This window comes from Microtus oregoni, unplaced genomic scaffold (assembly GCF_018167655.1).
Source record: "Microtus oregoni isolate MIOR12 unplaced genomic scaffold, Mior012 000001F_ref0000356, whole genome shotgun sequence".
In the NCBI taxonomy this organism is placed as follows: domain Eukaryota; kingdom Metazoa; phylum Chordata; class Mammalia; order Rodentia; family Cricetidae; genus Microtus; species Microtus oregoni.
In genome coordinates, this window is record NW_024543060.1 from 4361306 (window position 1) to 4386593 (window position 25288).

The window sequence follows — 25288 nt, forward strand, 5'->3', positions numbered from 1 at the left end:
GTGCACGCAGCTCTCGGGGCGGACAGCCCCACTTTTCGATTTTCCACGTTTCATCACTTGAACCTGCACCTTGTGGCTGTTTGCAGAAAGGAAGGACGTGCCTTCTTAGTTTCTTCTGGTTTGCGATGTCGAGAGTTTTTCTTTTCTTTTTTTTACTTTTGCTTGAAGTGATAGTCATCAACTCAACAATAAATAGTCTCGGTGCCAAGATTCTTGGGAAATTGTATCTTTCAAACACGCTCTGAAGTCCGTAGGGAGGGTAGAGAAAGTAGATAAACCCAGGACACGTAAATCATCGTTCCAAGTTGGAAGGACTAAAGCCCAACTCAAGTCCCCAGAGTAGCTGGATTTTGCCTTTGCGGTTTCACCAGAGGCTGCCTGGGCAGGGTGCTTTAAATGAGGTGACGTGTTTAAAAACACTTCGTATACTAGTCTTGTTATTGAGGTTGCTGCTTCCCTCCCAGGAGAAGGAATTGCAGCTAATTGACCAGACTCCTGACTAGCTGGAATCGTTTTTTTTAAGTGCCGGCATCACTTTCTAAAGTTTCTTGTTTGTTTTACTGGGTTCAGAGTCAAGTGTGTAGGAAACACAGTTTTTCTGCCCTTTTGTGGATAGATGGAGGTAAACATGTGAGACAATTGACAGAGATTTTTCTGGTTGGTTGTTGTGTGGGAAGTTAGTTCATTTTTCTGTTTGTTGGCGTTGGTTTGCCCACCTGAACCCACTTAAGTCTATGAGGCGAGGTTTCTCTGGGAGACTTATCTTTTTTTTTTTTTTTTTTTTTTTTGATTTTTCGAGACAGGGTTTCTCCCCAGCTTTTGGTTCCTGTCCTGGAACTAGCTCTTGTAGACCAGGCTGGCCTCGAACTCCCAGAGATCCGCCTGCCTCTGCCTCCCGAGTGCTGGGATTAAAGGCGTGCGCCACCACCGCCCGGCGAGACTTATCTTTTTAAGCTCTCAGATGACTGTCTCCTCGAATCTAGGCTCTCATAAACCAAGGTAACCAAGAACTCTGAAAGCTTTCAGAAGCTTCCATTTTTTTTTTTTTTGAGTGTCCAGGCATCTTTACTAAGTTCACTTTAAACTTATTGTGATTGTCAGCGTGATGAAGAAAGCACACACACACACACACACCAGGCCAAATGAAACCCGACTTATCTGGGTATGATTCGAAAAGGATGGGTTCAGCACATTCTTAAAATTTCCTTTTTTGCAAAACACTTGGAAACGTTAGTGCTGAAACGAGGCCGTCAACAGGCCACCTCAGCAGGGCTTGGCGCGGGTAGTGAGAGCCGGGCTCCTCTTCCTTGTTTTCTATTACGGGGAGGAAGCTTGACTCTCTTGACTTAATTTGCCGTGGTTGTAATTTGGACAGTGGTTGTTAATCACGCTCAGAGTTTTGAGACACACGTCGAATGGTTTTAGCTGTGGAGTGCACGTTGGCTGTTCCTTGGGTTGAACGTTATCTTCCTCCCCCCTCCTTTCTCTCCTTCCTTTCCTTTTTCTTGAGACCTTTCTTGGGACTTTCTACATAGTCCTGGCTGTCCTGGAACTCATTAAGTAGACCAAGCTGGCCTCGAACTCACAGACATCTGTCTGCCTCTGCCTAAGTGCTGGAACTAAAGGCATGGGCCACCAAACTTGACCCTCCTTTCTCTTTTTAAATGTAGGTGCTGAGGATCTCAACCCTGGTCCTCATTTGTGCAGCACGTGCCTTACCTTCTGAGCCATCTCGCCAGTCCTATTCTTTCCCCATCTAGTTATTTACTTATTTATTGACAGTTTCCTTATGTGAGCCTCCTGAGTGTTGGGATTGTAGGGGTGCCCCGACCACTCCTGGAACTCACTTAAAAATGAATGTTTACAGTTTGACTCCTTTGTCCGGTGACACACTGTCCCCAGTCTCTTGGCTTACTCTGTCTCCTGTCTTTTGTTTTCTGATATATACTTCGGCTTTCGTTTCCAGTGATCATCATGGATGATTTCTTCATCAACATTATTATGCAATGAATTTTAAAGCCTGCTATTTATAAGCTGGCATCTTGAATTCCTATGAAAAGGCAGTGACAAAACTGAACTCCTTTTTGCTGAGTTTGAAAAGAATCTTATTACTTCAAACGTTACTTCTGGGAAAATCAATGTTTTAAGTAATAGCACCTGGCTGTCAAGTAGTTGGGTCTAGTCCTGGGTGCTCCTGACTTAGGGTGTCTGTGCTGGAAGCACCCCAATAATTGGCATTGAGACAGGCTGAGAACGGGTCACGGGAATGCACTCATGGACTCTATTGTTTGAAATGACATTAATGTCCTTTGAGGGAAATCTGAAGATGTCCAGAACCCTTGGGTGTAGGGTTCAGTTCTTTGTGTGACTCAGTGGCTGGTTGTGTTTAGGGGCTTTAGCTTTTCTACTCACCTGTCTGTGGGTTTGGCAAACTTGGTTGAAGATCAAGCAGGAGATCCTAATTTAATAATAACTAGAGTTGTAATGGCTAATTTGTTGATTTAAAGAAAGGAGGTGTGTATGTGTGTGTTTGTAGTCTCAGCACTCTGGAAGGTGGAGGTAGGAGGATCTTAGCTTGAGGTGAGTCTGGGTGGCACAAATAGTGAAATTGCCTTTTAAAAAAGTAAAACATCCCCTGTATTCATCCCTGCTAGCCAATTAACCTTCCTCCTCCTGACTTCTGTTTTTCATCGTTTTCTTTTTGGGCGATACTGGGGACTTAGCCAGGGCCTTGCATATGCTAATATTAACATTCTAGCGTTATGCTCACATAACGCTATGTAATCTTACATAATCTTAACATTGTAGCTTTTAGTCCTCTGAAATCGGAAGCTAAACTGCTAAAGGAAAGGGGTAAGCATAGTTTCTTAAAAGATCTTGAGGTTGTATTTACAGATGATGTCATTCTTTTTTTTTGATACTGGTTTGAGATTTGTCTCAGGTGGCCTACTCAGGCTGACCTCAGACTTGTGTAACTGAGGCTATCCTTGAACTCCTGATCTCTCTGCCTCTAAGTACTGGGATTACAGACTTGCTCTATGATGCCCACCTTTGGTCTAGTCCTTCAGACAGTACAACTAAGCAGATAAGTTTGCATCCTTCCACATGCTGCACAGAAGACCTGTTCATTTATTATTAATTAATCTAATCATTAAATAGCCTGAAAGGTAATTATTATTTTTGTCTTTTGAGACAGGGTTTCTCTGTGTAGCCTTTGTTTGTCCTGAAACTCACCCTGTACACCAGCTTGGCCTTGAACTCACAGAAATTTGCATGTCTCTGCCTCCTGAAAGCTGGGATTAAATATGTGCACCACCACTTCCTGCCTGGCTATTTTATTTTATGTGCATGAGTGTTTCCCCTGCGTATATGTATATGCACCACATGGGTGGAGTATCTAAAGAGGCCAGAGGAGGAAGGTGTTGGATCCCCTGGAATTGGAGTTACGGGCATTGTGAATTTTCATTTGGGTTCTGGAAACTGAACCTGGGTCCTCTGCTAAAGTAGTTAGTGTTTGTAATCACTGAACCATCTCTTCAGCCTCTCTGAACATTTTCAAAGCATAATTTTCATTATTGTATCAGGTACACTCCTCTTTTTTAGGAATTTGACATTTTATATAGTTGGGTATTTTAAAAAATAATCGGTAATGAATAGTGACTACGTGCCAGGTTTCTAGCTCATTCTAGACTGCATGGGAGCTTCAGTCAGAGAACTGCCAGTTTTAGAATATGTGCAAGATTATCCAGGGAAAGAAATAAACTACAAAGTGTTTAGAAAATACCTTTGCCTAGGGGAGTGGAGCAGAAAATTATGTTAGAAGTTGAGCCAGAAGGGATAATCTCAGGTATTGCTGAGCATAGGTGATAACTATTTCAGAAGGTATTTCCAGTGAGTTTCAAGTTTGCATTCTGCAGTGTTTAATGCAGGGGAAAACACAAAAAAGTACAGATCAGCACTTCCGTAAATCATGGTCTTAGTGGCGAAGTGGAGGGACCATGGGGTAGCCATGGAAAGTGATGGCAGCTGAGACAGACATGCTGTGGGAAGAACAGAACTTTTAACTCCGTGTGTGCCTATTAGTGTAGCTGTTGCTGAATAGAAACTACATAGTGTAGGGCCAGAGCTAGAAGACACTGGGAAAGGAAATGGACTGCTCTTGTGGAGAACGTTTTGCCAAAGACCTTGTTTGTGTTGCCCAGTGTTGTCCTGTGTCTTCAGGTGTGCTCTATGGTTTCTATATGAGGAAATGACTGTCAGGTGAGGAGATAAGATGAAAAGATAAACAGGCATAGCTGACTGCTTCTTATTAAGTGCCAGGTGAGCGACAGGGACAGGGGGGAATTTAGAGGAGTGAAAGACCTCTGCAGGCCTGCTGATTAGGGAAGGCTTCACCGCCTGGTTTACAAAACATTCCCAGCACGAGACCTATGATTTCCAGGGGTGGGAAGGGAAGGCCTCAGTTCCCTGAGGAGGAAATGTGGCCTGGGAGCCAAGCATAAAGGACCAGAATGAACAAGGCTTGTTTAGGCCGCAGAGACAGGCTTGGTCTGTCCCAAAGGAGAATTCCACAGGTTGACTGGCGAGGGGATGAGGAGGCCTGGTGGAAGCTTGGGACCCCTGCTGACAGCTAGGCCAGAAGTCAGCTTAGGTAGCTGGTCTCTTTAGATTCAGAATTGTATGCGTCCACAGTCATGGAGAAAGATTGTTGGATTGCAAGACAAGTTCAGAAGACTAGGTAGATGACTCTAAAACCCACTTGATAGAAACGTAACTGGTTGAACAAGAAGTCAGAGGAGGCTGGTCTTACTCAAGTAGCCTTGATTTCAGAAGACACAGGAAACTATAAACCAGAAACTTAGAAGACCTTGCCCGTCTGAAAAGAGAGAGGAAATGTCCTCAGGGAGCAAGGGAACAAGCAAGGCGCTTTTGACCTCGAAGCTGACCACAGGGAGGCTTTGGATCATTCCGAAGGATGCTTGGCAAATGTGGAGCCTTGGGTGGCAGGCTGGACATTTCTGACAGTGTTTGCTGAAACAGAAGGTGCTTGTTTGCTGCAATCTGCTTGACGTGCCAGTGTCCAGTGCAACACCCCAACCATTACAACATTGTTCCTGCCTTCAGTCCGGGGATGGAAGCTTGGAAGCTTGGCTTTGAACAGAGGACCAGAGCCTCTGCTGAAGGTGCATGCCTGTAACACACAACTTTGTTACAACCTGTGTGACTGTTTCCCTGTCACCTCTGTAAAGCCATGACTAATCCCCCACTTTTCCACTTCCTTCAGTTCTGAATGTGGGAGAAACCACTGACAAAGCTATTACTTAAGGAGATGAATTATGGCATTTATTGAGTGGAAACAGATTTATTGATTTCTGCTCACTGATGGCAGGACATGTTCTTTGCAGAAACTTGGCAGAGATGAGTGGTACCTGCTGGGGAAGTGTATGAAGTTGGCTTACAAAGTGTTAGGCTTTTATTCATGCAAGCTGTAGGTGGCTTTAGAAAGTGGTATTCATTAACCTATTTACTTAAGTCTTCTTTTTTTTTGTATCTACCTCTATCTATTGTTTTTTTTTTTTTTTTTTTTTTTTTTTTTTTTTTTTTTTTTTTTTTGGAGACAGGGTTTCTCTGTGTAGCCCAGGGCTGGAATTAAAGGTATGTGGTATGTGCCCCACCGCCCGGCCTGTCGGCCTGTTTTTTTTTTTTTTTTTTGAGACAGGGTTTTTAGACAGAATCTTAGTGTATAGCGTGGCTGTTATGTAGACCAGGCCGGCCTTGAACTCATAGAGATCTGCCTGCCTTTGCCTCCTGAGTGCTGGAATTAACAGCACCACAACTGGCCCATCTCTAGGTTTTAAAAAATACATGATTTTACTGTATTCTTCAAACTGAACTTTGAAATGCTTTTGTAGAATTTCTGTATATCGCAATCACAGAGAATGAGCTTAGCCTTGTAGGATAATCAAGCTAGTATTTCAGGGGTCTGCCATTACAGCCTGTGCTTCTATTGGGCCTCACAGGAGCTAGTCAGATCTAAGACAAATGGTGGTCGAAGGAACCCGACAGTTCTGAGAGGCATGCTTTCTTTTCTTTTCTTTGCACAGGGTGTTACTGTGTAGCCCAGGCTGGCCTCAAACTCACAAAAGTCCTTCTGCCTGAGTCTCCAGAGTGACGAGAGTACGTACAGGCACTAGTCACCATGCCAGTGAATCACCATCTTCGACCAAAGGAACTTAGGTAACAGCAGGTCGCACAGATCAGTTCTTTATCAGGGCGCAGATGGATGTGCAGCAACCACAGCGAGTTACAATGCAGTAGGGCTTGGGTTGAGAGTGCACTGCTAGCAGTACTGGCTGTCGTCCTGGCCTCCGCACAGAAGTGATGCGGAGGAACTCAGATGGATGCTACAGATGAAGTGAGTTCAGGAGGTGGAGGTGTCCATCTGAGGAGCCCTGAGCCTGTGGAATCTTCTGCTTTAGATGACGGTAGTGCAGGAGAAGTGCAGGAGAGGCAGGTTTTAGGGGGAGTTGTTGGAGATGATGCGCCTACTTTGCATCATTAGCCAACTTGAGTCTCTATGAATAAGCTGGTACTGGGAAGAAACTCAGTGGTTGCCCATCGCTGAATGGACAAAGGTAATCGTCTCAACTTAGGGACTGTGGGGGTCTGTAGAGACCTGGAGTCATTCTGTAGAAAAGAGAATTTGTGTTAGGGCTCGTGTGAAAGAGGTCACAGAGGCCAAGATAAGGTCCCTAAGAGCATGAGGTGGCGGTAATGCCGTGTAGGATCAGGGTGACAAAATGTGTCACAGAATAATTGGTCTGCAGTCAGATGTCACAGGAGTGGCCAGTGGCTTTGGCCTCATGGTGTTGATGGTAATTTTCAGAATAGCATCACCTAAATAGATGAATGATTTGGTGATGGGGTGTGTGCCGCATGTTGAGGAGTAAGAGGGCCTGCCAGTGTTGAGACTTGAGAGTCTATATGAATACTCTGTAGCTCCCTGGGCACAGGAAAGCTAAGGAATTGTGTCTAGAGGGCCAGGCAACTAGCGCTAAACCTTTCCAGCCTCCTATTGATTTAATTTCTTTTTAAAGTCTGGGAGATATTTGGTCCATTTATACCCAGCAAGCTGATGCAGAGGGAAAGCTTTGAAATGTGGGAGGAAAAGGATGGTTCCCTAATGAAGAGGCCCTGGACAGCTTCATTTTCTTGGCAAGATTAAAATGTGAAGAATTGGAAGTGAGAAGAACTGGGTGAGCTGAAATGATCAGAGACAGTGTGTAGAAATGGCTTAGTTGGTAGCATGTTTGCTTAGCATGCTTGTAGCCTGGTCTCCACCCCCCAGCACCATATAAAATGGGTGTGGTTGTGCATGCCAGTAGTCCCGGGAAGGATCCGAAGGTCGTCCTTGGCAGTCCTGTGAACCACAATAAACCACGTCTCAAAGGAAACATAAAGCACTTGAAGGACTCCAGCAGTATTTTATACCTGTTGAGAGTAGTAGGGTTATAGGACTTTCTAAGTTTCCTCCTCTTCTTCCTCCTCCTCTCTCTCTCCCTTCTTACTTTGCCCAGGCTGGCCTTAGCCTCCTGAACAGTTGGAACTTCAGGTTTTGCCACCACGCTTAGCTCTTCCTCCTCCTTTTAAAATGTAGATGAAGTTTGAGCGCCAAAACTGTACCCTTCAGTGTCTTAGAACACTCAGAGACTTGTGGCCACCACTGCTTTTTGGTTCCAGAATGTTTGCTTCATCCAAGTCACAGTCACTCCCCGTTCCCCGATCCCTTTTCATTTCTGAGGATTTACCTGTTCAGACATTTTGTGAATGTCATACAACATGGAACAGACTTCTTCCAGTTCATTCCAGCGTAATGAATTCAGGACTTGTTTGTGCTGTATAGCATGAATCAAAACTCCATTCTTTTTATGTCTGAATAAGAATTTGATTATGCTTCATTTGGTTTTCTCATAGTTGATGGGCATTTGGCTTGTTTCCACCTTTTGGCTATTATGAGTCAAGCTGCTATGAACATTTAAGTATAAGTTTAGTTTGTTCTTTTTTTTTTTTTTTTTTTTTTTTTGCGATGGAGGCTCACCGTGTAGTTTTGGCTTTCCTGGAACTCACTTTGTAGATCAGGCTGGCCTTGAATTTACAGAGTTCTGCCTGCTTGTACCTTTAGGATGCTGGGATTAAAGGTATGTGCCACCATGTCTGGCGTAAGTTTAGCTTTTTGATTCAGGTATGTGGCCCAGGTAGTCCTTGAACTCCTGTTTAACCTGTCCCCACTCCCATCTCTTCCTCCCTCCTCGTCTGGTGCTGACATCATAGGCTGTGTCACCTTTCTCAGCTTGTATACAGGTTTTTGTATGGAGGTGTCTTTTCATTTATTCTATGTATGCATGGACACGGGAGTAGAGTTGCCCTGGCATACAGCAGTTCTACTTTGGAGGAACTGCAGAACCATACGGTAACGTGCCTGCATCCCTCTCCATCCCCTCAGTGCATGGAGGCTGCAGTTTCTCCCCATCGATGCTCATACTGACACGCGCAGCCCTTTATTTGTCAGCTCAAGGGCTGAACCCGGGGCCTTGCACTGCAGTGCTGGTGCTCTGCTGTTGAGCTCCTCTGCCAGCCCCATCTTAGAGGGTTTTAGTCACCCATTTGCAGATCCTGAGGTTGGTTTGTTTTGAGTGCTTGGGACCACAAAAAATTATTGTAGCTTTTCACTCTGTTCTCTCTTCCGCTTAACACACACCACCCCTTTATTTCATCTTTTCAGGGTTCCTCCATACTAGAGCTCAGTTCCATTCAGGTAGAGATTACTTCTTATATGTATTTACGTGTCTTACATATGGAAGGCCTTTCTTTACAAAGTATTACATGTATTTATTGGAGAGCAGCACATGTGTTAAAGCACATGTGGAAGTCAGAGGACAGCTGTAGGAATTGTGCTCTCTCTCCTTCCACCACGTGCATCCTGGGGATTAAACTCAGGTGTCAGGCTAGGCAGCAGGTGCCTTTACCCACTGAGCCATCTTCTAGCTCCCAGTTTGCTTTTCATTTTTTTTTTCTTTTTGCCAGCTCCCCTCCCCAACCTGGAACATTGGACCACAGTAAGAAGGGTCCAGAAACCTGCAAGTTAAAAGGATCAGCCACTTCCGTAAGCAGTGTAGATCAGTGAAGAGTTGGCATGTGGCATAGGTGACTTGAAAACAGGACCACATATTACCTGCAGACTTTAAAACTAAAGACTGAATCTTATAAGTAATTTATTATCTCCCTTTACACAATGGTGCCTAGCGGTATTGAAGAGTCACTTAGTGCTAGCTTCTTTAGTGACATGATTGGTAAGGGGAGGGAGGGCATGGGCAATCTGGTTTGGAAATTACAAAGACAGATTACCAAATGGGCATCTCTGATACTTCACTCACAAGTGACTGATGCATTTCCGCAGACAGAACATGAGTTACATAAGGGGAGTGTTCCAGGCCCTGCCTGAATTTTACTATGAAGTCATCGGGTGCAAATCATAGCCGATTTGTACATCGAAGAAAGACTTGTTTCAAATGATTGCTCACTCTTCTATGGTGACTAATACACTTTACTGAATAAGCAGAGGTGTTAGCTGTTGATATTTAATATTATGGATAATTTGACAGGGAAAGGCATCCTACTTGGGAATACTGGCCTGGGGCCTTTCATGCTAATACGGTGGGTACATTTCCTGTCCTTTTAAAAAAGGCTTAGGAGTATATCAAAGTACCCATGATCCTGAGGATTATAAAGCCTGCTTAGTCATAACACAATATATTACCGAAGGTTTCTAGTTGGTTGTCAGATATAGTGTTAATTAAGTCTCAATCTTGTTACTTTAGGTTTCATTATGAATAAACATGCCCATGTTACTTATTGTAATAGCGACCAGTATTTGACAATGGGTTAAGCATTTGAAGTGTATTGGTCAGAGGCCTTAAGGATGTTTCACACTGAGTCACCATCACCACTATCCATGAGCAGAGCTTTCTCATATTATAAAATCAGGTGTGGTAACATATAACTAATCCCAGCACTTGGGAGGTAGAGACCGGAGGCAGAGACTGGGGGATTGTTGCAAGTTTTTTGTCCAGATTGGGCTACAGTGTGACACCTTGCCGCATCCCCATACCCCAAAACTTTGAAATTGCGTAGTTATTATCTGCTTACCCCCCCCCCCCAATTCAGCCTGCTGATCCTGGCACCCACCATTTTCCTTTCCGTCTCTGTGAGTCTGACTCTGGGGCCTCATGTAAGTGGAATCTTACATAGGGTACATTTCCTTTTGTGACTGCTTCATCCCTTAGCATAGTGACCTCAAGGTTCATCCCTGAAGTGGGTGTGGTGTTGCACACCTGTGAACCCAGCACTTGGTAGTAGAGACAGGAGAATCAAGAGTTCAAGGACAGCCTCAGTTACATATATATAGAGAGTGAAAGGGTAGCCTGGGTTACATGGGACTCTGTCTCAAAAACATATATAGAACATACCAGAATTTGTTTCTTTTTAAAAGCTGAATGTTATATGTGTGCTTGCACAAACGCACACACGTGCACGCTCACATGAGCTTGTGTATATACATATTGTTTATCCAGTCATTCAATAGTGATTCTTGAGTTTTTTCCACTTTTAGAGAATATGAATAATGCTGCTATGAATGAACTCCTTAGCTTATTTTTGCAGAGGCAGTACATATAGCCACCACCCCGCCCCCATGGTATATATGCTCACATGTATGTCAATGTGTGCAAGAGGAGGCTAGAGGATGATGCACATGTCTTCCTCAGTCACTCTCTAGCTTGTTTTTGAGATGCAGTCTCACACTGAACCCAGAGTTTGTCATTTTGCTGCAGCTTTGCTAAGCTTTTTAGGTGGGTGTTAGGGATCGAACTCAGGTTCTCATGTCGAGTAAAGTGCTCTTAGTCATGGAGTCATCTCTCCAGCCCCGGAATGGTTTTTCAGATAACCAGCCTTTAAGCTTTCGAGACCTCACTGCTTGTATGGGTGTGTGTCCATGACTGCAAACCCTGACACATTCTAAAAGGTTCCTTGAAAAGCTCTTGTTAATATCTGTCCACCAGTTGATGGAATCGGGGTGGGGATTTTATTTGGTAAATACTGAGCTATGGGTGTGACCCATCATTCCAGAGGCACAAAGCAGGAGGATGGCTTGCGTTCCAGTCTAGGCTACAGTGTAAAATGCAAGAAAACCCATTCCCCACAAAAAAACAATTGAATGAACAAAAATTCCTGTGCTAATAAAGAAGTGCAGATTGCTGTTCACGTGCTAAAGACTGTCTTTGAGGGGCATGTAAGGGTATTTACAAATGTAGATATCTTGAGGATAAAATGAATTTATGTTTGATGTTTTAATTATTAAGTGATATTTGGTAATGATAGTTTGCAATTTCTTTCTTTCTTTCTTTTTTTTTTTTTTTTTTTGGTTTTTTGAGACAGGGTTTCTCTGTGGTTTTGGAGCCTGTCCTAGAACTAGCTCTTGTAGACCAGGCTGGTCTCGAACTCACAGAGATCCGCCTGCCTCTGCCTCCCAACTGCTGGGATTAAAGGCATGCGCCGCCACCACCCAGCAGTTTCCAGTTTCTTAATCATACCATCTGATGCTCCCGAATTATTAACTGAATTTGATGACCTACATGGTGTGTGTGTGTGTGAGTGCTGCAGAGGGAAAAGCTATTGCCAGCAGTTTAGGCACACACCTCTAACCCAGAACATGGCAAACTGAGGTGAGAGGACCATGGTTTGATTCCAGCCTGAGAGAAAGCAATAAATACCCTATCTGAAAAGAGGCAGGGTGGAGGTGGCACGCAGGGCAGAAGTATACAGATGTATGGACGTTGAAGGAAAATGTTTAGATTCCTTGAATCCTCTCTTAATTCAAAGTAATTTGGTCAACCATTCTTAGGGAAAGCCCAGTTTTGCAGTTAGGCAGGAGGCATTCTTAGCAAACTCAAAGCGACATTGACTTTGTGGTGGGTGGTGAGATTGTAGGCTCTGAGTCAGGGTTTCCGGAGCTTTACTGATGTGTTTGTGTAATAAAGATCTGCATGAGGGCCCAGCTAATGCAGTGTGGTCAGATGTCACTGGGCAAGCCTATTAGCCAATCTCCATGGTGTGCATGCTCGGGCTTAACCCACAGACGCGAGGAAGTGCTAACGTGTTTGTTAAGCTGCCCCTCTAGTATCTGGACTTTCTTGCCTCCTTTGGGGACTGTCTAGAATTGGTTGAAGCACAAAGCATTAGCAGTAGACTTCAAGGCTGACTGACTGGTCATCACAGAATACAACCTCCTCTATTGGAATTAGTTTTTCACATCTAGGTAAAACTGAAGGTAAATTGAATAGCTGATATGCAGAAGTTAATTTAGGGCTGGCAAAGGAGGGACTTGTCTTATTTTGTATTTGTTTTTTTTTTCTTAAAGATCTATTTATTTATTATGCATACAATGTTCTGTTAGCATATATACACCAGAACAGGCACCAGATCTCATTATAGATGGTTGTGAGCCACCATGTGGTTGCTGGGAATTGAACTCAGGACCTCTGGAAGAGCAGCCAGTGCTCTTAACCTCTGAGCCATCTCTCCAGCCCCTTATTTTGTATTTGTTATGTAAGTTAAATTGAGTAAAAATTTGCCTTCTCTGTCATGGAATTCCTTTATCCCAAATGTGACACAGACATTTATTTGGCCAAGGTTATTTGGGAAATACTACTGAATCTACAGCGCACAGCCCCTTTCCTGAGAGCTTATCTTTTACCACTGGGGAGTGAGGCAGGCTGAAGCAGTTTCTTTCTTTGGGTCAGACAAACAGAAGAAAATAAAAGTAAGAGAACTTACACACATGACTAGTCTTTTTTAAAAGCTGTGTTGAGACATAATCCACATTGAAATGATGTAACCAGATTCGTGGTTTGTAGTTTGCTCGACTCTACACTCATAAACACATTTTGTCACCCTCAGAAGAAAGCTAGACCTGTAGCAGTAGCTCCTTTGCACCAGCCAGCCAGCCATCCTTACTTTCTGTTTGCACAGTTCTCCACTTGGGTGTTTAGTCGAATGGACTCTCATAGCACATTGTCTTTGTGTCTGTGTATTACAATTTTTCTATTGCTATTATTATTGTGTGTGAGGTATGTGTGTGTGCAGATGTGAGCCTGCCGTGGTGTGTGTGGAGGTTAGACTGGTTCTCTTCTTCCACCTTTATATGGGTCACAGGTTTGGAACTCAGGTTGCAGGCTTGTGTTGTAAGTACCTTTGTCTATTGAGCCATCTCACTGGCCTGTGCCTGTCCGTTTTCACTCAGTGTAAGCCTCGGCCAAGTAGTAGCTTGTATCAGTAGTTCATTCATTTTATTTTATTACTTTAAAGTAATAAAATTGTTGTGTGTACTAACTGCCTATGTGGAGATCAGAGAACAGCTTTGGGGAGTTGATTCTTTACTTCCACTGTGGGTTCCAAGGGCAGAATGCAGGTTATCAGGCTTGCCCATCAAGCTCTTTCCCTGCTGAGCCATCTCTCCGGCCCCGTTCATTTGAATTATTGAGTAATGTTCCATTCTGTGGCAGTTCACATTATCTGTGTTTTGCTTGATGGACTCTGGAATTCTTTCTTTTTCTACTTTATGCAAAATATACAGCTGTGAACATTTTGTCTGGGAGTTCTTGTGTGGATGCAGGTTTCTGTGTTTCTCTTGAATTCTATCTAAGAATAGAATTGCTGGGTTGTATGATGACCCTGCTTAGCCCTTTTAGGGACAGTTTTCCCAAGTGACTGCCCACTTCCATGCCAGTCATGTGCCTTCTGCACATCCTTGCCAACCTTTGTTTTGCTTTGTTGATTATAGTTCTCTGAATGGGTGTGAGGGGGCATCTCATTGTGGTTTGGTTGTCTTCCTATGGTGTCGGGTGATGCTGCATGTCTTCCTGTACTCACTGGGCACTTTTGTACCTTGTTTGAGTGTTGTCTTTTCTGATACTTTGTCCATTTGAAAATTGATTATTCATCATTTTTATTATTGACGTGTAAGGGTAAGACTTCTGTTGTTTGAGACAATATTCCTAGTCTATGCTGGCCTCCACATCTTTATACATCTGAGGGTCATCTTCAACTCCTGATCCTTCTGTCTCTTCTTCCCAAGTGCTGGGTCTGCACCTCCATGTGCAGCCAAGAGTTCTCTACATATTCTAATGTAAGCCCCTTAGTATACAGATGCCATTGGCAAACTTTTTTTTTCCAGTTCAGTGTGGTCTTTTCTCTGTTTTTTTTTTTTTGACTCCCACCCCTGCCCATGTTGCTGAGGATCTAGGGATTTAACTCAGGGCCTCCTGAGGTCTCTCTACTGAGTATAGCCCCAATCCCTGCCTTGAACCCGTGTGCTTGGGGTGTCACTGCCGACTTAGCAGTATGAAGATTTCGTTTATGAACATAGAGTGTCTTTCCCTTTATTTAAGTCTTTAACTCTTTTCAACTGTATTTTGGATTTTTCAGAATACAAATCTTGAATTTCTTTTCAATTCATTCCTAATTTAAAATTTTTAATACTATTTTAAGTGCAATTATTTTTTAATTTCATTTTCATATTTCCATTGCTGATGGGTGTATAGAAACACAATTGATGCTTAACTATTCAGAAGCATATTGTGTGTACACACATACACACACAAATTGTTTGGTCTTTTTCTAGTGGGTCTTATAGGACGTTTCTGTACACAAGACAGAACCATCGGCAAATAGAGAGATTCATGCTTCCTTCCTTCCCAGTCTGAATACCTGTGTTTGTTTTTCTTTCTTGACTGCCCTGACTAGAATGTCTAGTACAGTGGTTAGCAGAATTTGAGCAGTAAGCATCCCTGTTCTGATGTTGGAGGTTGAACTGTCTAGTCCCTCGCCATCAAGTATGATGCTAGCTTTATTAGATTGAGAAAGTTCCCTTCTCTTCTTAGCGTATTTCTCCTGAAACACTGGAATTTCTGTTAAATATTTTCCCCAAATTATTCATTTCTTAAATATGGCTTTTCTTTTCTTTTTAATCTGCAGAAATTGACTTACATACCAAATGTGTGGTGGATGTCGAAGCAAACAAAGTTATTCTGAATCCTGTAAATACAAATCTTTCCAAAGGAGATGCCCGGTAAGTTAAGAAACAATGTCATGTTCACTGAAATTATCAGTGGCTCCTGGACGAACTTGGGCGCTCCCTATAGACATAGACGCAGCCTACCAGGAGGCTGTTCTCAGGCTGCAGATGAGTGGTGAGGGGATGTTACGAGGTTTCAGACAGAGCTCCGGATAGTGGAAACTCGGATAAGGGTGAGCACTGTGGACAGGTAGTGCTGGGTGAAGATCCAGGCAGGTGAATGCAGAGAGGGCAGAAAGGGAGACCGCACTGACGCCTTAGTGGGGAAGCTTCTCCTTAGGCTTGCCCAAGTCCTGCCATCAGTCGGGGCCAATTCCAAGTGCTACCTTCTTGAAGACTTTCCTGCAGCCCTTAGAAGGTTGTCTCTTCTAAATACAGGTGAACTGGAGACCACCTAATTTAATTACTGCACATTGCTAACTCTTTGAGGGGCACCCTGATCCTCTCAGACCGAGGACAGATATTTCAGCATCACTTGTGAATTTGGACAAATGTGTGAACAGAAGGAAAGAGTGAGAAGGTGAATTAGGAAAGAACAAATGAGATTAATTATGTTTGTCTCAAAAAATGGAGTGAAATGAATTAGATAACTAAGCTGGACTCAGATCGTAGACACGCCAGGAAGGAGACAAGGAGGTTTACCTTGTAGCCCAGGCTAGCCTTGAATTTATAGTTTTCTGCTCCCAGCCTCCTGAGTGCTGGATTACAGCTGTGTGCTGCCATACCTGTCTCTGGCTTGTATGAGCAGGAGGTGAATTGGGAAAAGTTGGTGCTGTAGAAAGCAGGGTAAAGTTGGGGATGCTTTTGTGCTGACCCTGGACTTGGAAGTCAGATACTCTGTAAAAACTGGGTAGTGTGGCTTATGGTGATCTTTTGATTTGAATCTAACAATTGCTGGGTGTGGGGTCAGAGATTCTGAATTGAATCCATCCATAGCTGTCATGTAGCTAGTGTTTCTCTCTTAGATAGGGCCTTGTTTTGTGGTCAAAGCTAGCCTGGAACTCATAGAAATCCTCTTGCCTCAGCTTCCTGAGTGGCTAGAGTATAGGTGTATAAACCACCATGCCTGCCTTGTAGCTAGTTAATTTTAATTTATTTGAACCAAATTTCTATGATGCCAGATTTACCTATTTCACAGAATAATTTTTTTTCCTTCAAAGATCAAATTAATGTTTGGTCAAATATTTCATAAAGTGCTTTGCAAATGTTTATTGTACTGATGGTGGAGATATTTCTTAAGTATCTCTAGTAATAAGGTTTATGGGTTATGTTATTAATGACATGTTAAGGGTATAGACTTGATACTGGGAGTCTGGGGATGTAGCTCAGTTGGTAGAGTGCTTGCCTCACACACACAGGGCCCTGTGTTGAATGCCCAGCACCACATAAACCAGGCATGGTGGACTCCTGTAATCTCAGCACTCATGGTGGAGTCAAAAGGATCAGAAATTTAAAGTTACCTTTGGGCTCATATTGAGTTAGAGGCTAGCTTGGGCTACCAAAAGAGTTTGCCAGGATTTCATACTGGCCAGTAAAATGCACCGTGGCTCTGTGGGGCATTGCTTTTGTTTTTTTTTTTTTTTTTTTTTTCACTTCGGGGACTTGCAGTGCAGATGCATTATTTGGACCCGTGGGCAACTTCGTGTAAATCTGGATATAGTGACTGCGCTCAGAATTCTGACTTTGCCTCCCTAAGGCATGGCAGCTCACCCTTGCACTTTGTTTACCCGGTGCTTCTGTTATCTTTTGTTACTTCAAAAGCATAGTACCTTAAAATGGCAGCCATCAGTTTTTGTTCTGTGGTGTCTGTGCTTCAGGAGACCAGTCAGGGCACAGTGGGATGGCTTGCTCTAGTCCATGTTATGTAGGATCTGGCTGGGAGATTGAAGACAGGGTTCAGAATCATCTGGAAGGGCTGTGGACATCAGGCCTGGTACTTCACATCTTCTGTTGAGTGGAGATGTCTTTGAGGATGTGTGCAGGACTACAATTCATAATCTGGTGACCAGTTCCAAGATGAATGTTCCAAAGGAGGCCAAGCCAGGAGGAAGCATATCTGCCTTGTATGTCCATTGTGTGGGTCACACAGGTCAGTTCTGTCCCATTTTCCTGCTCAAGGCTAGTGGAAAACTCTATAGTTTGTGAAGTTATTTCTTGTGTGTGTGTGTTTCTGTGTCTGTGTGTATGCATATGCAGATCAGAAGTCAACCAGCAGGAGCTGGTTCTCTCTTTCTTCCATGTGGTTCCCTGGGATCGACCTCAGGTCTCAGGGATGGTAGCATGTGCTCTTACCCAATAAGCATCTCTGGTTTAGAGAAGGAAGCATTCAGCCCCCAAGCCTTGGGTTCTAAGGATGGCATTGGTAGGGTGACAGGTAGATATGCCCACTGTCTTTGGGTGCAGTCTTTCAGATTATGGGGTGTAGCTGCCTGAGAAAGTGACTGAAATGAAGTGAGCCTACAAACTTAAAACAGTACCTGTCCTCCGAGGTCTTCCTGTCTTGGAGGTCTGTGAAAAAGTAGCACGTTTTGATTATATAGGTTATTTTGGATGGTTCTTTTCTCTCATATAGTAAGAATTGAAATTGAATATTATTTACTATTGTAGAATACAAAGTTCCAAGAAGGATTAAGTATAATTATATATAATGTTTTTTGGCCAAATAAAGTTAAGCAACTTGACTTTTGAGACAAGGTATCCCTATATAACTATGTAGCCCAGGCCAGCCTTGAACTAATTAATGATCTCCTTGCCTCTGCCTCAGAGTGCTGAGACTATAGGCATATGCCATCATGCTCAGCTTTGAACCATAGATTTTTAAAGAACAAATTTTCATTTAAGTATATACATGTACAGAGAAGTGCATAGCTTGATGAATTTTTTTGAATAATTTATTTTAACTTTATTTTAGGTGCATTGGTGTAAATGTGTCAGCTCCCAGGGAGCTGAAGCTACAGGCAGTTGTGAGCTGCCATGTGGGTGCTGGGAATTGAACCCGGGTCCTCTGGAAGAGCAGCCAGTGCTCTTAACCATTGAGCTACCTTTCCAGCCCCGGCTTGGTGAATTTTTATAAATTGGATATTCTTCTAAAACCAGTACCATGTAAAGGATTGCTCAGCCAATAAAAGTGCTTGACACCAAGCCTAGTGACTTGAAACCCATGGTGGAAGGAGAGAACTGAATCCTGAAAGATATCCTTTGACCCATGCAAGAGCAGTAAAAAAAAGAATGAGAAAAAGGAACAGAACATTGCTAGTGTGCAAAAGATTACTTGATGAGATCTCCCTCTCGACCTTCCTCCTTTCTTCCACAGGATGTCATAAGCTAGACCAGGCTGGCCGGCCTGCCCGCTCCTCCTCCCTCCTCCCCCTTCCCCCTTCGCTCTTTCTTTCTTTCTTTCTTTCTTTCAAAATATCAAGTTGAAAATAGAAATTTCAAATGTAGGAGTCAGTTGCATATGCTAGCTTCATACATTTGAAAAGAAGTAAGAAGGAAATCATAAATCAAGAGGTTAAAATTTGATATCATACTCAAAAGTACTAGATCTTTTCTTTACACTTTTTTAAGGTTTATTTTTAGTATGTGTGTCTCTGTGCCTCATGTGTGCAGGTACCTGCTGAGGTCAGAAGAGGGCGTCAGATCCTTTGGAACCGGAGTTACATTGGGCTATGAGCCAACCTGTGTGGGTGCTGGAACTGAACTGTGGTCCTCTGGAAGAGCAGCAGTTTTTGTTAACCACTGAGCCATCTCTCCAGCCCTACCTTAAATTTTCATTAGTGACATCGTTATCTTGTAGAGTATGGAGTAACAGATCACAGCTTCACAGGAGCTGTACTTATGACTAGGAAACTAGAGATTTTCAGTTAACATGGAAGTGTTTGCATCAGTATCCTCAGCTCTTGGGAGGCTGAGGCAGGCAAGAGGATTGCCAGCCCGGGACATAGTGAGTTCAGGAATAGCCCGGGTTTTATAGTCAGTTCCGGGTGCACAGTGAGCCCTCTAGAAATGTCCGCTGTTACTCTCAGTGTGCTGTTATTATTTTTATACTGCATTCCAGTTAAAGTCCATGCTATAATAGAGTTTAATAAAGGTGGTAAATACTTAAAAAAATCAACATGTTTAGTTAGAACTTGAATGTCTGTGGCTGTCAAGAAGTTACCTAGGTTCTAAAGTTTTCAGCCTTTCAGGACGAGAAATTTTAGAAATACCGATTATTGGGACTGGAGAGATGTCTCAGTGGGGCTTCCTGCCCCTGTTGAGAACCCAGGTTTTGTTTCCAGCATTACATGATAGATCACAACTGCATGTAATTCAATTCAGGAGTTCTGATGTTATCTTTTGGGTCCACAGACTCCTGCACACATATGGTGGCACATAAACTCACAAAGGTATAATAAGATAAGAATAATAATAAATAAATCTTTGTGTGTGTGGTCAGAGGATAACTTGATGGGGTTGGTTCTCTCCTTCCACCTTTACAGGGGTTCAGAGGATCAAATTCAGATCATCAGGCTTTTCAACAAGTGCTTTTACCCACTGAGTCATTTCACTGGCCCAGGATCTGAAAACTTTGAGTTTTCCCAACGTTGATTGGGCACTTAGTGACTAATTTGCCTTCTCTTAACAAGACGGCTCCCCTGAGCAGGAGAGTGAGCTCAGTTGGCAAGTGTTTGCCATGCAGTCATGAAGACCTAAATTCAGACCTAAGGACCCATATAAAAAAGCTGGGGTGGTGTCACACATTGTAATTCCCGCACTCATGAGGCAGCAATGGGTAGATCCCTGGGGCCTGCTGGACAGCCAGCCCAGCCTCCTTGTCAAGCTCCAGGTCAGGGAGAGACCTTGTTCAAAAAACAAGGTGGACAGAATCTCAGAAACAGTACTCGAGCTGGTCGTTTGGCGTCTACATGCCTATGGTTGCACGTTCATATGCTCCTATACACATGTGTGTGTACACACACCAGACAGGACCTTTGATTTTGTATTTGAAGTGAATAGGATATTAATCCCTGTTAGCATCAATTGATTTGGGAAATCAGGTCAAATTTTTGCTCATGAATCAGGAGACATTTCATCACATACGGAAATGATTTCCTCTTACTTACCAACATTATGGGGAACATTATTAAGTTAAATACTTACATCTACTGTATCCTCTTCCTAATGTGATTACACAGAACACCCACTGGAGATAGTTTATCTATTTATTTATTTTCTCATATAAAGTCACTGTGCTTACACTCTAGTTCAGTCAAATATCTTTTTAATATCTTAGCTGGAACCAGTTGAATTTTCTAGACCCATCCTTGGGGCTTTCCAGATCTTCATCAGCAACATAATAATAAGTCATTTGGGAACTAATGAATGACTAATTTCTTACCTTGTGTAGATTTTTTTTAAAGCTAGTAACATTCTCAGTGTGTAATTTAATTTAGCACATTAGATACCAGGTGTGGTACATACCTGTTCTCACAGGACATGGGATTGCTATGAGTTCAGGGTTAGCCTGTTCTACACAGCAAGTTCTAGGCCAACTATGACTGCTCAGGAAGAACCTGTCTTAATGCTCATTCTCCACATTTTGGAGCACTGCACTGTAACTAATTACAATAATATGGTGTAGCATGCTCCACTCTTAAGCAGGTGAAACAATCCTTAGTCACGTTTAATTTCTAGTGCCCTTCACCATGGTAGGTGGTTTCTCGGGCACCATTTCTCTTGAGCACATGAGGGTGGCTTCTTGGTGGAAAGTGGCAGACTCTGTTTCATGTGTGCTCATCATTACACAGGAACTGCATCCTGAGAAGGTTCAACCCTCAGCTCCTCTGTCGGTTTTGTACTTTGTGAGCTCAGTGAGCACATCTGTACTTTACTGAGGAGTTTCCTGCCTGTACAGAGCTCGTGTCTTCATCTGCGACGTGCAATGGTGAAGAAGCCGAGCCACTATTAGAGCCACTGTTGTAGGGTGCCAGCACTGGGATGTCCTGAAACATCCAGCCAAGGCTTCTCAGATTCTGATCCACCGTAGTTCTGCCACTCCTGGTTCTTATGTCACCACAGTTAAAAGGTCAAAAGCATTATTATGGAAATAGTTTTGACTTCCAGACCCTCTGGAAAGCTTCGGGAACTGCCCAGGAATCCTCAGACCACAGACAACTTCCATTTCAGGGATTTAGCCATTTTTTTTCCCTCTCGAGACAGGATTTCTCTGTAGCTTTGGAGCCTGTCCTGGAACTAGCTCTTGTAGACCAGGCTGGCCTCAAACTCGGATTTAGCCATTTTTATAGACTTTTAAGAATGTAGTGTGCACACGCCTTTAATCCCAGCACTCGGAGGCAGAGGCAGGTGGATCTCTGAGTTCGAGACCAGCCTGGACTACAAGAGCTAGTTCCAGGACAGGCTCCAAAACCACAGAGAAACCTGTCTCAAAAAAAAAAAAAAAAGAACGTAGTGTGCCTTTCATTTGCTTGTTTAATTTCACTCTAATGTTTAGATTTTGAGTAGGGGATTGTGTTGCATATCTTCATGTATGTACACACTGCATTAGTCACGTTCACTAGAACAGTATTTTGAAAGGGGATTGGTCAGGTTCGCTCACATGACACAGCAGGGGCCAGCTGGGACTGTTTTCTTGCTGTTGAGGCCAAGAACTTGATGACTTCTCAGCCTTTCTCCTCACACCTCTCATTATTTGGCTGCCCCTGGAAGGTGACACTCACTTTTAGGCCAGATCTTTCCACTTCAAATAACCTTGGTGAGAAAATTCCTCACAGGACTGATGGAATGACTCAGTGGGTAAAGGCACCTGCTGCCAAGCTTGCTGACCCGAGTTCAGTCCCCAGGACTCATGAGGTGGAAGAGAGTTCATTCCTGCAAGTTGTCCACACACATGCTGTGGTATCTGAGTCCCGTTTCCCTAATAAATAACATTTTAAGAAAGAAAGAAAAAAAAATCTTTTTACAGGCTTACACAGTGGCTTATCTCTTAGTTGATTTCAGTTCCAGTCAAGTTGACAACCAAGGTTGGCAACCATCACACACACATACAGGTTTATGTGCAATATGTACTGATATATACCGTATATATTTAATCTATTGTCCCAGACATATCTGCCTAAAATATATTTTGGTTTGTTTTTCAGTGTAGCTTTGGAGTCTGTCCAGGAACTAGCTCTATAGACCAGACTGACCTTGAACTCACACAGATTACTAACCTTTGCCTCCCCAGTGCTGGGATTAAAGGAGTGAGCCACCGCTGCCCAGCTAAAATGTAATTTTTTATCCTCTCTGTTTTCCAGTGGCTTACACTCTGGAGCAATGAGGCTCTAAATTCCATTGGGTTGATGATGCCACTTGACAACCTTTTCCCTTTTCTCTGCTTTGCTGTTTCTCAGATTGGCATTCCTAGGTATCCGTAAATAGTGTGAAGAAAGTGTCCTGTGTACCTGAGAAGTGTGGGCAGTAGTTCCCTCTTGAGCAGTTTAGTGATGTATGTTTACATGTGAATGGACCCATGAGCCTGCAGTGAAGAACTTTGCAGCTTTATTTAGTCCGTCATTTATTGGAATATCACATACTTTCTTTTTAGACATAGGTGGTGATAGCTCACAGCATAATGCTCTTTTGAACAAAGTTTGAGGACACCTATAATTGCCTTCTTTATTGGTTCTCCAAAGTGACTGAGATTTCTCCTGTTTCAGCAGGAGCCCCAACCTTGCTTATGTATCTCAGCTTGATTTTCAGATCCAGTTTATTTTGCTGAAAAAAAAAATAATGCTGTCCTAGCCCTTCTCAGTATCCTCCAATCTCCAGTCTTTGCTCTTATCTGGATTTTGTCCTATGGCAAACCAGACACAGCATTGCTTTTGTTCACTGTGTCCCCCTGTTATTAAGCATGGCTTCTTGTACACACTTTCCCTTCAGGGACTCCCACCCCCGCCAGCCACCTCTTCTGTTTGACCTCTATGCTTAGCCTTTCAGAAACTGCCAAAGCCCTTGTACCATTTCATGTTCCACCAGGAGTTCAGGGGGGGTGGTTTTTTGCTTCACTATGAGGATAATGGTGGTGCCTCCAGCTACTTGGGGAGTGCGTGTCTTGCCTGAAGCTACAATGAAAAAGCAAAGTAAAACATTGTACTGTCCAAACAAAACAAGTCTAGCCAGCTTCAGCCCTTGGCTACCAATCTGAATCCCATGCTTTGGTAAACGGAGTCTGGTTACTTCTGTTCAGAGGGAGTTTTTTTTTTTTTTTTTTTTTTTTTAAAGTTGAGCAAGGTTTGAAGACTATAGCATGAGAAAAAGTCTAAAGAAAGAAAGTTTATGTACCTGACAGTTCAGCTCAGTTAGTCATCCTCTGCAGGCTGTAAGCCTGCCTCATCTGTTCTCGTCTGAACCCTTCCCTCTGCACTTTGGTTTCCACATTTGCTATCCCTCCCTTGTATTTCTTTGCCTTTTCACTGTGTGTTTGTAGAGCATGTCCACAACGTCAGGTGTTCATGAATACGTTTTTCCGTGAAAAGCCAGAAGCTTGACTTGGAAAAGATCAGCCATATTATAAAACTGAACGTCTGTTTTTTAAAGACAAAAGGTTAAAGGAATATAATCATAATATTACCATCTTTTTGGGGGAGGGAAGTGATACCTTGGTATTATTTTATCAAATCCTGTTTGTAATTTTTTTTTTTTTAAAAAATCAAGAGACCAGAAGCCTTCCTCTCCTGTGTCTTGTTGGCAGTGAATTTTGATCCAGTGTGGTGTGGGGTGTTTTGGTGTACAGCAGACCCTTTGAAGAGATTGTATCTCCCAGAGGGGCCACTCTGAATGTCAGCCCTGAATCCTGAAAAGGAACGACCTCTCCCATGTCAGCTGTACTTCCAGCCGCCCGGCCAGTTACTCCGGTTTCTTGTTTCGGCCTCTGCTTTCCGTTCCAATTGTGTGCTGTATGCGGCTGTGTGTGCATGTCTGTTTGTTAACACCAAGCTTGGTATGTTAAAAAAAAGCACAGTTTCTCTTTTGTGACTCTCCCATACCAACTGTCAGATCTTAAGACTCGAGCTTTGTGAAGTTGAAAGCCTTTGGAGATTTAGATGTCAAGATCGCAACTCCTGCAGTTCAGCGTGTGGGGAGTGGCGGCAGTCGTTTTAGGGAATTCAAGGATAGCCTCCGCTCCAGAGATCAGCCTGGAAATTCAGGAGACCAGTCTCAAAAAAAATCAAACAAACAAAAAGTAAAAAAGACTAAAAAAACCAAGAACAAACAAACAAAACCCCCAAACCCCAAAAGAACGACAGCACCCCCACCCTCCAGTACTTCAAGATCTTGATTCACCCAGAAACTGATTTCTCTAGTGTCCCACACGATGAACTGTTCTTGTACATTGGGGCAGATGCCAACAAGGATGGCATGGGTGTCTCTGCTTTTACAGCAGACGCAGGGTGCTCCCCTGTCCTCCATGCTTGAATCTAATCATCAGAGAGCAGTGGAGTTTAGGAGTGCTGGTCTAATGAGGAGTGTGTGTGAGATGTGGATCTCAGTCCACTTAGCAAATCATTAGAAACCTCTTTGTTCCTTCTGATGTGTTAGAGGCATCAGTTTAGTCAAGCTCATTAGGTAATTAATGAATATCTAATACAAGCAAAGCACTTCCAACCTCTTTTCGCTCTGATCCTGGTGGGTGTACGGATTGGTGCTTGTAAAACACTGAGTGGTGAGATGACTGTTTTCTCTTGCACAATATATTGGGGGAGGGCTTATGCTGGTAATTTTTTTGAAACATATGAAGTCATTTTCTGACTAATACCTTATTAGTAGAAGGTGTCATTAGGTCATATTAGATGACTTTTAAAAATTTCTCTGTTGCTAGATGGATGCTCATTTTAATGAAGATTTTAATTGAAGGAAGTCATGCAAAATGTAATTATGGCATGCTCAGTGGACATGCCTGTTCTCTCTGCTGTGAAATGGCCCGTGTGAGACTAACAGCTCCGCCTGTGGAGAAAGTGCTCCTCTAGAGACTCGTACATGTCTGATTTAATTTCATAAGAGCCTTTCCCCCAGGAGCCTGTCTGCCTTCATTATGGGGAGGGCTGGAGCATAATT

General features: G+C 43.2%; 1 protein-coding gene across 2 annotated transcripts in view; it reads left to right on the forward strand.

Annotated features, from left to right (window-relative positions):
• Kif13b (kinesin family member 13B) overlaps positions 1 to 25288 on the forward strand; it is a 147439-nt gene that overhangs the window by 296 nt on the left and 121855 nt on the right. For both annotated transcript variants that reach the window (XM_041664373.1, XM_041664382.1), the window contains exon 2: positions 15091 to 15184. In XM_041664373.1, the coding sequence (XP_041520307.1) occupies positions 15091 to 15184 (94 nt within the window). The remainder of the gene's footprint in view (positions 1 to 15090; positions 15185 to 25288) is intronic.